The sequence below is a fragment of the Punica granatum genome, chromosome 3, assembly GCF_007655135.1.
Source record: "Punica granatum isolate Tunisia-2019 chromosome 3, ASM765513v2, whole genome shotgun sequence".
Taxonomy (NCBI): Eukaryota; Viridiplantae; Streptophyta; class Magnoliopsida; order Myrtales; family Lythraceae; genus Punica; species Punica granatum.
Genome location: NC_045129.1, coordinates 7,254,496 through 7,269,327, shown reverse-complemented (window position 1 = coordinate 7,269,327; position 14,832 = coordinate 7,254,496). Strand labels below are relative to the sequence as shown.

Genomic DNA, 14,832 nt, shown 5'->3' with positions numbered 1-14,832 from the left:
ATGTGCCACGGCTTCACCGGTGCTTCTCCACGTCATATGACACAATTAATCTACCTACGAAATCCTTCAACCACGGGGTGTAAAGTCGGACAAAAGTAAAACTTGAGGGCCCTAATTGGTAACATATAAACACCGAGGGTGCAGAGTGAACAAAAGTGTGAATATTTCAAGGGGCCAAAGAGGAAATATCCACGCCTTCTCCTCCCCCGTCATAGATCCAAGCGATATAGTGGAATATCAATAATCAGCTGCTAGAAAACCGCAGGCTTCTCCTTGATCCCCGAGTCGTCTTTAACCAAAGTTAGACCAGTTTCAGTTTCACCCATCACCCCCCATCGATCTTCAGTTCTTTTTCTATCCCTTCCCCTTTCTTTAATGGAAAAAAAATGTTTTTTTTTTCATTTATTTATCAGATGAATGAATTTCTCATTCTCAACCCTCTGGTCTGGCCATTACGACAGTACCCATTTCTCCTCTCGCCCTTCCCTTGCCTTCTCTGCTTCTTTCTTCTCCACCTTTGGATGGATGGATGGATGTAATCACCATAATTGATCGTCGGCCCTCGATGTATTAAGAATAATTAATTCATTGACCCTTTTGGTTTTTCCTTCGTTTAGGTTAAAATCACCGATTTTTTTTTTTTCGACATACCCATTCATCTCTTCATTTTCTTTTTTTTTTTCATCGTATATAACCTTTCCTTTCTTTCTCTTACCTAAAAGAAGCTGTCTTTGTCAATGTTCGGGCATTGGCGCACTATTGGTCTTATATCTATCACATGCCCCCATTGTGCCCAGAAATCTCCCAGACCTAAACCCCATCGAATTCGGCCCCGACGCCACCATATAATCTCCTATAATCTTTTATTCATCGGCAGCGCCTATTGTGTTGTCGATTGAGGGATATATTGTCCTGTTAGACGACATAGGAAAAGCAGAGAGAGGTAGGAACCCAACAACATCACCAACACCAACATCAATTTTCAGTGTCTCACCAGTACCCCCCAAGCCCCTCTGGCCTAGCCAACAACAACAACAACAATGGCAAAAAGGTGATCTTCCTTCGTGCAAAAATCCCTTCTTTTAAAGGTATACACATTGCCACCACAATTATCCAATTTTTCTCATCTTCTCTGCTAAAACCCCAACCCCTTTTTGTTTTCCTTGTTGTATCGGGACATATATGTCATGTTTGTGTGTGTGCGCTCGATGGATGTGAATATGCCCTTCTTGCACCTAACAGCGACATGTTTTTATTTTCCATTGATGGGTGACCTAGCAGGTTCCATTGTCATGGTTTTCCTCTGCTAGCCCCCCTCCACCCCAAAAATTAAAACAACAAAAGGGGGACCCGTCAGAAAAGTCCTGCCATTTCATCGATTGAGATTCTGGGTCTGTGAAATTTCAGTTTTTGTCACATGGGGTTTCATAAATTTTGGATCTTTAACCTCCTTGGACCGACTCCTTAGGTCTCTGGGGCTTGCTCGTGTGCCCGACATGTTCATGATCTGTTGACTGATGCTGGGGATTGAGCTTCCATTCACGATTTTTTGCTGCTGTTTTACTGTCAATGTGAATGGTGGCATCTCTCTATGGATGATCTTGATTAGGGTTTTGGGAGGGATTCTTGTCCTAGAATTTGGGGTTTTTGGCTGATTCCCGCTGCTGGTTTGGTCACATCCTTTGCATGTGACAGATTCAGTGTTTTGCATGTAACAGATTCAGTGGATATATTACTGGGCCAGATCTTTGTATCACCGAGGCATGTTCACATTTTCGTCGAGTTTAATTGGGTTGTCGAATTGATTAATTTACCTGTCAAAATGGTAACTCTTTGTCAAGATTAATTCCCTGTCAGGGGTTTTGCAGAATTTTTCAATTGCATGTTTTGCTGCTTGGAGGATGAAGGAAAGTTCAAATTTCTTTTAAAACGTTCTGAAAAATAAGTAATTAATGTAGCTGTCAAGGTAATAAATTTAGCTCGGTAATTTCTCAAATGTAGCGCAAATTTGATTTTGATGGGTTGATTGTTTGCAATTTGGTGGAGCAACGATTTCTTTCTTTTTTCTATTTTTTCCTTAAATCCATTCCGGTATGGGAACTTCATGATTGAACTTTTAACTTTTTGAAAGACAAACATCTAATGAAGCTGTCAAGGTGACAAACTTAGCTCGAGTAATTTCTCAGGCGGGGAAGGAAATATTGATTTTTTGTGTATTAGTAAATTCTAGCAGTTTGATGGAGAAACAATTTCTTCTTTTCCACTTCATCTGTATAAGGGAACTTTCATTGTTGAACTCAAATTTCGGATTAAGAAGTAATCCTCGTTGAAATGAATGATATGATTTTACCTGATTTATAATACGTTCTGGTCATTGTATCATTGGGCTGTATCTGCTAGTTTATTGGTCATTATATCATTGAGCTGTATCTGCTAGTTTAATTTTGTTACCTGTTTTTCTTTTAATTTCTGAACTAAAAAAAAAGTATTTTCTACTATTTTATGTTTAAGTATATCTAGGAATTTTCAGGCAAGCAAAAGAAAGTAAAAAATCCATGGGAATTGTGATCTTTGGATTGTTTTCATGGGTTTTAGTATCCATCTGTTTCTTAGGAAACTGTTGTTCTTACATCTTAGTGATTTGCTTGATAGAAAAAAAAATAAAAATAAAAACTATGTATGAAATAATACTACATTGTCGTATACTTAAAACACTGCTGAAAGATGGACAGCCTTTCGCTCAATTCTCTCTTCAATGCAAATATTATTGAAATTCAGTGAATGAAAGGAAAAATAAAGCTGAGGAATCATGGAAATGCTGCTGTGTTCTTGTATTATGTATGCAGGAGAGTTTCAATAGAAGACTATTTACCGTCTAAATATGGAAGGGAAACAAACAGAAAGTGTAGTACCTGAAGGACATGATCCAGTGAACCAATCACGTGATCTTGAGGAACAAGATGGCAGTGCTTCGTTTTCTGATTCATTGGAGGGTCAAAAATTATCTAGTTGTTCCCCTGATTTAGAGGAAAATCGGGGGAATGAGCCCTTGGAGAGTTCTCATATAATCGAGGATACTGTCGACAGTGAGCTGCCAAGCAACAGCAGGGACGTAGACTCATCTCTTTCGGAACCCAAGTGGCTTGAAGGAGATGAATCAGTGGCTCTGTGGGTTAAGGTAGTCTTGTCACTATTATCTTTTGAGTGTTTCTGTCCTTTTCTATTATGATATAGATCTACATGAATTGATAATATTAGCTAACTGGAAGATGTTTTCCATTGTGAATCAGTTCTGGCTGTTAAAAATCATATCTATATAGATATCTAGCACTAATAGACGAAGCTTGCATTTTACTCTATATAACTTAATCAGTCTGTAATCCAGGCTTTTTGCTGAATTGATAGATATTAAACTTAATCGTATCTGTATAGATATCTACATGAATTGATATTATTGGTTGTAATATGATCTGTTTATTATGCAGTAACCAGGCTTTTTGCTGATTATTTCTTCGAACTTACTGATAGGCTTTTGTGGTTCAGATTTAAAGCAATTTTCCTGGCACTATCAGAATTGGATGAGTGGTTACTTGGTTCTAGTGCAAACTCTTACTAATTAACTCAGTAGTTGATATCAAAAGTCCGATATGTCTTCATGTATATTCTTCAATTCTTGTTTATCATAACATCGTCCAGTTTCAGAAGAATTCAGATTGTTGAGCTACAGTTTAAATGAATGGAGCTTTATCAACTGATATTTGCTTCTACATAAGAACCAAAACACAAATAATGTTATGTTTTTGCATATATTACCTACTCCGTAGTGGAGGGGGAGATGGCAGGTCGGAATAAGATGTTCGAGAGCTGACTGGCCATTATCAACTGTGAGAGGAAAACCGACTCACGACAGGAAGAAGTACTTTGTGATATTTTTTCCCCACACCAGGAACTACTCCTGGGCCGACACACTTCTCGTCCGTCCAATCAGTGATTACCCACATCCAATCGCATATCGGACACACAAAAGTGGCCTAAAATTGGTCAGAGATCTGACAATTGCGCGTCGCTTCATTATGAAGAAGCTCGCTGTGGGCATGCTGAACATAATAGATCAGTTTCACATGGAGGTAACATATATACTTGTGTTTTCTTTTGCTTCTTTCAATGGCCATTTGAGTTTTATTTGTCTAACTTTGTAGGCTCTAATAGAATCAGCCCGTGATGTGAATGTGTGGAAGGAGTTTGCTATGGAAGCTTCCCAGTGTAATGGCTATCCTGATCTGGGCAAGATGATTCTGAAGCTTCAGAGTGTAATTTCTTTCTCTTGTTTTACCTTTCGTGCTTGGACTTTTAAGCTCATTTTTATTTTTATTTTTACGGGATAAAATTTGTGGAGTATCTTTGCTTGAGATCAATGGGACTAATCTATATTCATCTGACATTGCATCCAAGAAATATTCATATGGATGCAGATAATGTGAAAAATGTGCAGTTTATATACTTCTGGAAACTTGTAGCTTTGATGTCCCTTGAGTTCAACTTTGAAATAATGTAGATTACTTTTTAACACAACAGATGATATTGCGGAAGTTCATTAACTCTGAATGGCTAGAGCAGTCATTGGATTCTTGGACAAGGCGATGCCAGAATGTAGAGACTGCTGAATTGGTTGAAATGCTCAAAGAGGTAATGATATGCTTCCTATAAAGTGCATAGTATGCTCTCATGTAACTACATGCTTATGAGGGTGAACAATTTAGTTATTACATTTTTGCCATTGTCACTTTAATTTGTGTTACCATTTCTAAGAAGTAGTTTATTATTAAGTATTTATTCTTATATCAGGCAAAGGAAAGGAAAGAACTTAGTTTGTTTTCTATAAATGGTTTTGGTTTTTCTCCCCCCCCCCCCCCCCCACCCATCCATTAAAGTGCTGTTGCTACTTGATCAAACAATATAGCAAAATACGAAGTCCATAATTAGAAATTAACTAAGCATCAAAACCCAACTTAAACCTATCTAAATCTCAATGCTTTTGAATTTGATTATCTATACTTCTATACTATTTGGACTATTATATAATGGAGACATTTGGTGTCCCTTGCAGTTACAAAAATGTCTCTCAATCTTAGTTAAACAAGAATATATTAGATAACCGTTGAGGACAAAATTGTCCATTTGATGGTTAATTTTTCACTCTTCTGTACTTGAGGATACGTGTCTTCTTTTATGCTTTTTCTCTCTTATAAATTCTTGCGGATGTTTACTCCCTTTTATCTCCCATTGTATCTTTTTTTTTTTTTTCCTTTTTCTCTTATTTTTATCTTCCCCTAACTCCTTTTTTTCCTCACCCTTGAATTTCTATTTCCCCTACCAATTGACCATTTCTAAATAATAGGAAGAATATAGATGACGTGCAAGCCATATCCTATGCAGATGAATAGAGCATTTAAAAATATTCTATTAATCAAATGTAAATCACAATTCCAAAATATTAAAATTTTTTCTAATCCTGCTCCCGCGCAGAGTGCATGTCAACGCTCTAGAAAAGATTGTAGAAAGATGACCTGCTAATCACTTTTTGCCTGTTAATTTCAAAAGTCACATGGAAGAATTCCCGCTTTTCTTCTCAGCATTGAATCTACCATTCACATTTCTCCTTTTCTCATCCATTGCAGGAGTTGTATGATTCGATCTGCTGGAACGAAGTCAAGTCTCTCTGTGATGGGCCTGGGCAGCCCGTGCTTGGTGCTGACCGTAGAACCTGGAAGCAGGATGTCATGAAATGGTTCTCAACATCTCATCCTTTATCCATCAGTAGCTCAGAAACAGGTCCCCAGAACAATAGTGCGCCCGGGCCCGTGATCCCTGACCTCCTTGTTGCTAGGAAGAGGCCCAAGCTTGAGGTCCGTCGTGCAGAGGTCCATACTTCTCCCGTAGAAGCCAAAGTTCCATCCACTCAGGCAGTCGTTGAGATTGACTCTGAGTTTTTCAAGAGCCGAGACAGTGCTACACCCGAGCCTTGTTTGGCCGGTCGACCTATGGCCTCCCCCAGCAGTGTCACTGAGAGATGGGACGAGATGGTTGTTGAAAGTGGAAACAACAATGTGAAGTTGACTACTCCTGAGTCAACACGAATGAATCAACTAGTGGTTAGAAATCCCATTGAGTCGGGCAGTAGAAGTCGTCAGTGTGCAGCTTTTATCGAGTCCAAAGGAAGGCGGTGTGTGAGGTCTGCGAATGAGGGAGATATCTACTGTTGCGTACACTTGGCCTCTCGGTTTCTCGGCAGCTCTGCTCCTAGAACTGAAAGGGCAGGGCCCACTGAGTCACCTATGTGTGAGGGGACCACTGTTCTGGGCACCCGATGCAAGCATCGGTCCCTGCCTGGCCTCACTTTCTGCAAGAAGCACCGGCCCCGTGATGATTCAAGAAGACTAGTGGGCCCTTCAGACAATGTCGGGAATAAGAGGAAGCATGAGGAGTTCATATCGAATTTGGAAAGTCCATTTTCGAAGGCTCTCGTGGTGGTAGGACCAGTTGAGAATTCACTTGGGTTGGAGGAGAGGCCAGAGCATTCGGGTGGAGAATTCGTCTATGGGCAGGCAGCCCGTTGTATAGGCTCTGGCCTGCCCGATGAAACTGGGCAGTGCATGGAGAGCCCTAAGCGCTACTCTTTATACTGTGACATGCACCTCCCAAGCTGGCTTAAACGGGCAAGGAACGGTAAGAGCCGCATAGTTTCAAAAGAAGTGTTTATTGAACTCTTGCGGGGGTGTTCTGATGAAAGGCAGAAGGTCGATCTCCATAAGGCATGCGACCTCTTCTTTAGGCTGTTTAAGAGTGTGCTTTCGCTCAGGAACCCAGTCCCTATAGAGGTCCAGCTCCAGTGGGCCCTCTCTGAAGCATCGAAGGAACCCCACATTGGGAACTTCCTATTGAAGTTAGTCATCAGTGAGAAGGAGAGGCTCAAGAGAATCTGGGGCTTTGGGGAAGAAGACAGAGCAGGAAAGGTTGCTCCATCAGCTGTGGAAGAACAGGCTGGTGTGCCATGGAACGACGACCTTAATGATGATGACTCAATTCTTAAATGCAAGATCTGCTCGGAGGATTTTCTTGATGATCGGGCCCTTGGGACCCACTGGATGGAAGCCCACAAGAAGGAAGCCCAGTGGCTTTTCCGAGGCTATGCCTGTGCCATATGCCTTGACTCTTACACAAATAAGAAAGTCCTGGAGTCCCATGTGCAAGAGAGACACCATGTGCAGTTCGTTGAGCAGTGTAAGCTCCTTCAGTGCATTCCTTGCCGTGGTCACTTTGGGAATGCTGAGGAGCTCTGGGCCCATGTCATCTCTGTACATCCCGCCAGTTTCAGGCTCTCAAGAATCGCCCAGCAGAAGATTCCTGTGTCAGAGGAGTCTCCTGCGAACACCAATCCAGAACCCTTGGCTATTGTGGGGAATCATAATAATGTCGACAATGTCAGAAAGTTTGTCTGCCGGTTTTGCGGGCTGAAGTTCGATCTGCTGCCTGATCTCGGTCGGCACCACCAAGCTGCCCATATGGGCCCAAGTTTAGCGAGCTCTCGGCCCACAAAGAAAGGAATTCGTTACTACGCTTATAAACTCAAATCGGGGAGACTAAGCCGCCCGAGGTTTAAGAAGGGTTTGGGATCAACATCTTATAGGATCAGAAACCGAGGGAGCACAGGCTTGAAGAAACGAATGCAGGTCTCGAAGTCTCTCACATCAGTGCTGACAGGCCTTCAGTCCCATGCAGCGGCTGGGGGGACTGCTAGTCATGGGAGGTTGACTGAACCACAATGCTCGACAATTGCAAAGATTTTATTTTCTCAGATTCAAAAGACAAAGCCTCGGCCAAGCAATCAAGACATCTTGTCTGTTGCTCGCACGGCCTGCTGCAAGGAGAGCATCAAGGCCACATTGGAGGCTGCATATGGGGAATTGCCTGAACGCCTGTACTTGAAGGCTGCGAAGCTATGTAGTGAACACAACATTTCAGTCAACTGGCACCTCGAGGGCTTTGTCTGTCCAAACGGTTGTAGACCTGTGAGGGAAACACAATTATCATCCCCACTGGTGCCACCACCAAAGGGTCTGGCTGGTCAATTTTCAGGGCACCCCCTGGATCATTCAGATGATGATGAGTGGGACGTGGATGAGAGCCACTATGTCGTAGACCCCCATCAGTTCAAGTCCAGGACTCTCCACAATGCCATTATACTTTGTGGGGACATAAGCTTCGGTAGGGAGTCGGCCCCAATAGCCTGTGTGGTTGATGAGTGGCTTCTTGACTCCCTTCATGCTTTTGGTTCTGATGGCCATGATGGAATATGTTCCATGCCCTGGGAGAGCTTCACCTATATCACAAAGCCATTGATTGACCGGTCAGTCGGTCTCGAAAGTAAGGTATATTGCTTTACTCAGTTTAGTGGTGGCTAGTTGGTTTTGTCCTTTATTGCAATCCATGCTTGAAGTGCAATTTTCTTCAGCAATACCCTCAAAATTCTGGTCCTCTCTCATTCAGATGCATTTATTGTGCCATAATCACGCTTTCAATCAGGTTTGCTTCATGTATACGAACTATTGATATTTAATCTTGTCAAAGTCATGCATGTATCTGAATGTGTGAAATCAAGTCAAAATTTCGTAAAACTCTGTTTCGTTGCTGACTATTCTTTGGTTGGTGTAGAGTCATCAACTTGGGTGTGCCTGCGTGCAATCTGTGTGCCGTCCGGAAGCATGTGACCATGTCTACCTTTTCGATAATGACTACGAAGATGCGAAGGACATTTATGGCAAATCCATGAGCGGTAGATTCCCATATGACAAGAGTGGCCGCATCATCCTGGAGGTATTGCAATGAGAAAACCTACATATATGTAATCACTTATCTACATTTTTTTTTTCCTATCATTCAATATAATTACTGATGCTTTTGTTATACTTAGTCTATATCATAAATATAGTTTCTCGTGGAACTATTTTCCAAAGAATTTGTCTTCCAGTTGTATCCATCAAGCTGTTATTTTTAGTACTTAATTAGTGAATGCATGCTTAAGTTATTTATGAAATTCAATATGTATATATACACCCACATACATTCCAATTTTTTTATGAAATTAGGGATATGTTGTTAAAATGTTGGAGCTTTGATGCAGGAGGGTTACCTTGTATACGAGTGCAACCCCTTGTGCAGTTGCGGTAAGACCTGTCCAAACAGAATTTTGCAGAACGGGGTGCGAGTGAAACTCGAAGTATTCAAGACGGAGAAAAAGGTAATTCTTACGTGACTAAATAAAACAAAATAAAAGTGTCAATTTTCTGTCAGTTGACAAAGTAACTGTCAATTTTTCTTTTATTTTTTTTCGAATTGAAAGTTATAAAAGATTCCAAATTCCATTACTTTCTGAATGCAATTGAAGAGCTTTCTTTCCTACTTTACTTAATTATTTTTGACTAAAGGAATGGAGAACCCCCATTTCTTAAGAGCCAAATGTAGTTTTAGAGAGTTGGACTGAACATCAGGCAGGCCAAGTTTATGGGTCGAGGGATTGGTTTAAGGAGCAGTTGATACGTTCAACCGAGTTTTTTAAAAGAATTTACCCAATAGATAGATAAATAAGGTAAGTTATTTAAATCCAAATTTACCCAATTTAATGAGAGAGGGGCTGGACCTGGCCGGGTTTAATCAGGACCCTTGCATGTCGGCCGGCTCTGAGCTGACTCAATGAATATGATTGTATTAATATCATAGTTCACTGGAAGGACTGCACCAACCAACAATCTGATTCTCAACTGGACTATCCATTTTTAAAAACTATGGAATGCAAATAGATCCCTTTATATAATATAATATACATAGAGAGAGGAAGAGAGAGCAAATAGGAAAAGTGGAATAGTTGTTAGTTAATGAGGATAAGAATTGACTAAATCACCCTTTAAGCAACTTCCAATAGTTTAGTGGTTTTTATTTAATTATATTATTTAACTAAGGATATTTTTGGGAGAAGAAAAATCACACAACTGCTTTCGTTCCTCCTTTATAATAGTATAGATTAGATGATCTTGTTTTGGTATTTTGCTTATGACTCATTTTCCTTTAACAGTGTTCACTCATTTTGCTCTTTGTTCTCATGATTTTAATCATGCTTTCCGCTAAGGTTTTTTATATTAATTATTTTATTGCCCATGTTTTATTTGCATATTTTAACATTTATTATATGTGCAATACAACAAGAATATATTTATTACGATCTCTTTTCGGTTAAACATTAAAATTGAAATTTTTTTCCTTCTTTTGTTTGAATTAATTAATTCAAAATTTTAACAAATATATAATAGTCTGGTAAAGTGCAATATTAAAAGATTATACCTTCGCTTCTTGTATTAACCTAATTTTTTTACGGTAAATTGACTTAATTTTGGAAAAAAATTGAATTAATTACTTATAACTTTTGATATTATCAATTATGTTTTATTTATATAAAAAATATGAGTTAATGATATTAAGTAATTCAAATTTATTGATTTGGTATCTTTCAACCAACCAATAAGATTATTAATGAAGTTATATAATTAATTATATATTTTTCGAATGAACTTTAATTTTTATATATTTTCTAGCATTTTATAAGTATTATATATTACCACTTATCGAAAAACCTTTCATGTACAACACACATGTAGATTCACTAGTGTGTGTGTATATATATATATATATATGAGATAAATAGATAGATTATTAAAAGTTTCTCTCTCCCTCTCTGAAATCGATGCTTTTAAAATTGTACAGGGCTGGGGATTGAGGGCAGGGGAGGCAATTATGCGTGGCACATTTATATGCGAGTATGTTGGAGAAGTTATAGATGAGCTGGAAGGAGATAATAGACGCAACGGGTTTGAATCCATCTGCTTTGTGCTCTCTGCTAATTGAATTTCTAAGATACTGATGATCTCACTTGGGTTAATTGCTTTGCTCCTTTAGGTATGGGAGAGGGGATTGCAGCTATATCTATGAAATTAACTCTCAGATCAACGATATGAGCAGATTAGTTGAAGGACAGGTCAGATATGTGATTGACTCCACAAAGTATGGGAATGTTTCCCGGTTCATCAATCACAGGTGAGAACGAATCAGTCAACTACCTGTTGACTTCTACTGGATTTGTTAATATATATTGTGGAGAATTTCAGAAACTGTTCATTTAATTCCTTTACCCAATTTGCTGATGAAGAAATATTTCATCCTCTTTGGAGTGACTTGATATGCTTCAATAAGGAAGAACAGTTGCTGAGGTCGCATTTTCATTGGTTTAGTGAGAAGGATAAGGGGGACCAATAAGTTCTCATTGCCAATTATTCCACAAGAGTGTAGTGGATGCTTCCTTAGGAGTTGATTTTATGATATTTATTTACTTCACTATTGCATGAACATGTAGTTGATTCTGTATATATATGATATTGGACAGCTGCTCCCCAAATCTTGTGAATCACCAAGTTCTCGTGGAGAGCATGGACTGTCAGCGTGCACATATCGGTCTCTATGCAAGTCGAGATGTAAGCTCTGTTTCCCTTTCTGTTTAAACCCGCTTTTCTTATTCCTTTTCTTGAAAAAAAAAATGGACGTATGCTTGGGAAAAAATAGAGAGAATATACTTTTTCAATGTAAATGTGTCTGTGATTTAATTCTCTGTGGAGAAAGGAGAAAAGTTGGGACTATGGCATGCCTTAAATATGCTTACCATATTAGGAAAGTGTGAATTTAACACCAAGGCTGCATTTTGCCTTTTGGAATGCTGACATGCTGCTTCATTGTGAAAAATAATTGAAAAATAATTAAAGTTTTTTTTCCTGAAATTATATGATTCGTGTGTTTTGAAGCACAATACATTTTCCTTTGTCGATACTCTTCTGCAATACAAATGCTTTCAAGCTTTCTTCGTGGGTTGCAATCCTTTATCCTTTGAATAAATTTGCTTTGCTTGTATCTTTAGAAAAGGCGAGGTCATGAAATTGGGAATATCTTTGTATATTTTCGCAACTGTGCGTATCTTAAGACTTCTGCACTTTCCATGTCTCAATTTCCTCTCTCTCTCTTCTCGAGCAGATAGCAGCAGGAGAAGAATTGACATACGACTACCGTTACGAGCTGCTTCCTGGAGAAGGTCATCCCTGCCATTGTGAATCTCGAAACTGCCGGGCCCGACTTTATTGAAACTATTTTCAGTCTTCCCTAGTCAAAAGGAAGAAGTTTTGGTGCCTCTGATCAGATCTTTTAACCGGTGCCAAGGGCAAGCTGAGTAGTTCTTTTTTCTGCACCATCGATTATCTTGCTGAACCGATTTGGTAGTATTAGTAGACAGCTTCTTGATGGGTTCTTTTTTGGAGAGTAGATGGTATTCATTGTCTAGTTTAGTCTGGCAAATTGTTTTGTCTCTAGTTTGACATAGCAGTTCGGGATAGAAACACCAAGCGGTTTAAATTCGGCATTTTCTTTTTCATGTGTATACTCTGGGAATTTGTAGGATGTTCAGATGTATAATATTTGATAAATGATGACCATGTTGGAATATGTCGTGTTTGGCCCCATGACATTCTTTTTATAGAATTTTCGGTAGATCCATAGTTCGATCATCTGAAAGAGATCATTCAGTGTGTGAGATTTGGATCAGTAAACGCGTTGTCTATGATATGTGATATGTTGGAAACATGTGACCGGGATACTTCTTGTGCCTAACCGTGTTTATAAACAGGTACGGGCTCATCAGTTGCACCGGCCTGTTGACGGGTTTGCCTATTAAATATCATTCGGATTGGGCATTTGATGGAAATACTGGAGCATGAAATGCAACAGAGTGCAATCAAGAGTTCTTTTCTTTTTCCCTATTTTAACTGTCAAATATTACATGGATGGGTATTAATTATAGAGTTCAAAAAACCGCACTTGCAATCGAAAAATAAAATAAGATAATAATAATGATAATAATAAAGGATAAGAAAAGAAAGAAATGGAATCAAAATAATTAAGTTGCAGGACCTAACATGAAAGGAACATTTATTTGGAACTTGATTGTTCCTTCAATAATTCGCTGCTCATCCCCGCATACACTGACCAAACAATCTGTCGCATGAGATCTCCTACAAAGTCGTATTATGATCAGGGTCCACGAGGAACTGTTTATAATAACTCTATAAATTCATATCATGAAATGATCAAGAATAATCTGGATTGAAAATACATTTCTCTCTACTCGAAAGTTAAAAGAAAATTATTCATGACTGATAGATTCGATAACCGACACTACATTTCGAGGCTTGAGACATCACATGATTGAGTAACCATCGACTACATCGCGATCTTCGAAGGTGGGGCCCACATTACATGACTGTATGACTGGGGTGACTGTTTGAATTGTGTCTCGAGTGGTGCCTTTCTAATGGTCAGGCACAGTCGAGTTGTTGTCCCTATTAATATTTGCAGTTGATGGTGGGGCCTTCCCCTCCCTTGTAGGGGTCAGATTGGAGATTTTTGCCCCATTCTGAATTGAATTAAATTGATTTCTGAGAAACTAATAATAATTGCAATTCCCAGACAAGACAAAGAAACTATTGTGGCGCTGAAATTTGCAGAATATTAATTGAGGAAGAGGATTTCATAAAATGTTGGCGGGCAGGCCTAATTCATGACACTCATCTAATTTATATGCATTTACTCCCTCATATATTTCCCATTTTTTTATTCGTTTTTATTATATATATATATATCTTATTAAATCGACACTAAGAATTTTAAGGACTCACATGATTTAATTTGTCCAATCAACGTGAAAATCTCTATAAGCTGCATTTTATGCATGGTTGCGGAATTGATATATCACGCCGAAAAAGGTTGCATGCGGCAACTAATCTACGTACTTAGCTAATTTTCATATGATCTATCTAATTTGGGCTAAATTGTCTTCTTCTTTTTTTCGTTTCCGTTTCCTTTTTTGCTTTTTCCACTTTGTTTATTTATTAAATCAAGAAGCATCTTTTTACTGGGCAGGATATGTAATGTGACTGAAAGTGACACTACTTGATGAAAAGGGCAGTTTGAGCTTTTTTTTTTTTTTTAAGAAGGTCTTTTGCTGTCTTGGGCAGGGTTGAAAATGACTTCTTGATAAATAAAATTGTTTTATATGTGCATAAATTCAAAGCACTGTCTTCTTTAAATTACCATAATAAACATTAATTGACCTCTCATGAACTCATCATCTTCATCGTTATACATATACGGGAGGACAGAAGCATTACCATGTGGTAACTCGATGAACGACATCAAGAACTGCAGACAGATCGAAACCACAAAATTACACGCATGAGCTTTATACTCGATTACTATTGATGAAGTGATAAAACCTAATAATGTTTAGATAACGTCTTATAGTACTTTGCAATTGGTTTATATAGCATATATGGCTTAACATTTTCAGTACTATTTTACTAGGTGCATAAGTATTTTTATCACTAAATTAATGTAGTTGGACTTCGTAGTTTGTCTCCGGTGTCTTAAATAGATATGTATTAATGCGTGCATATTGGCTCTACGTAAGTAAAACTTGCAAAAATTTGCGAAAAAGTAACTAATTAAGCGTATGTTATCATTCGTAAAATTCATATCACATCATATGATATGATCCTTTCTTTTCCAAATCTTGTGAAGAAACAATAATAATAATGCGTGTTTTCATGTGGTATGAATTAGAATTGAATTACCAAATTAAAGTACGTGAAATTGATTGTTGTCATGGTACAACAATCTTCGACATTG

General features: G+C 38.6%; 1 protein-coding gene across 4 annotated transcripts; it reads left to right on the top strand.

The window, feature by feature from the left end:
* The first annotated feature begins 295 nt into the window (after positions 1 to 295).
* On the top strand, positions 296 to 12,654 carry LOC116198644 (histone-lysine N-methyltransferase SUVR5). Of its 4 annotated transcripts, none has more exons than XM_031528841.1 (12): positions 296 to 1,051; positions 2,847 to 3,178; positions 3,825 to 4,127; positions 4,200 to 4,310; positions 4,576 to 4,686; positions 5,679 to 8,429; positions 8,713 to 8,874; positions 9,182 to 9,298; positions 10,816 to 10,919; positions 11,008 to 11,145; positions 11,492 to 11,579; positions 12,130 to 12,654. In XM_031528841.1, exons 2-12 carry the CDS (start codon positions 2,882 to 2,884, stop codon positions 12,235 to 12,237), a joined length of 4,290 nt encoding a protein of 1,429 aa, XP_031384701.1. In that variant the 5' UTR covers positions 296 to 1,051; positions 2,847 to 2,881; the 3' UTR covers positions 12,238 to 12,654. The 4 variants fall into 4 exon arrangements, with proteins under 4 accessions (XP_031384701.1, XP_031384698.1, XP_031384700.1 ...); XM_031528838.1 differs by having other exon boundaries at positions 296 to 1,088; XM_031528840.1 differs by lacking the exon at positions 296 to 1,051 and adding an exon at positions 1,122 to 1,391.
* Positions 12,655 to 14,832: the final 2,178 nt, after the last annotated feature.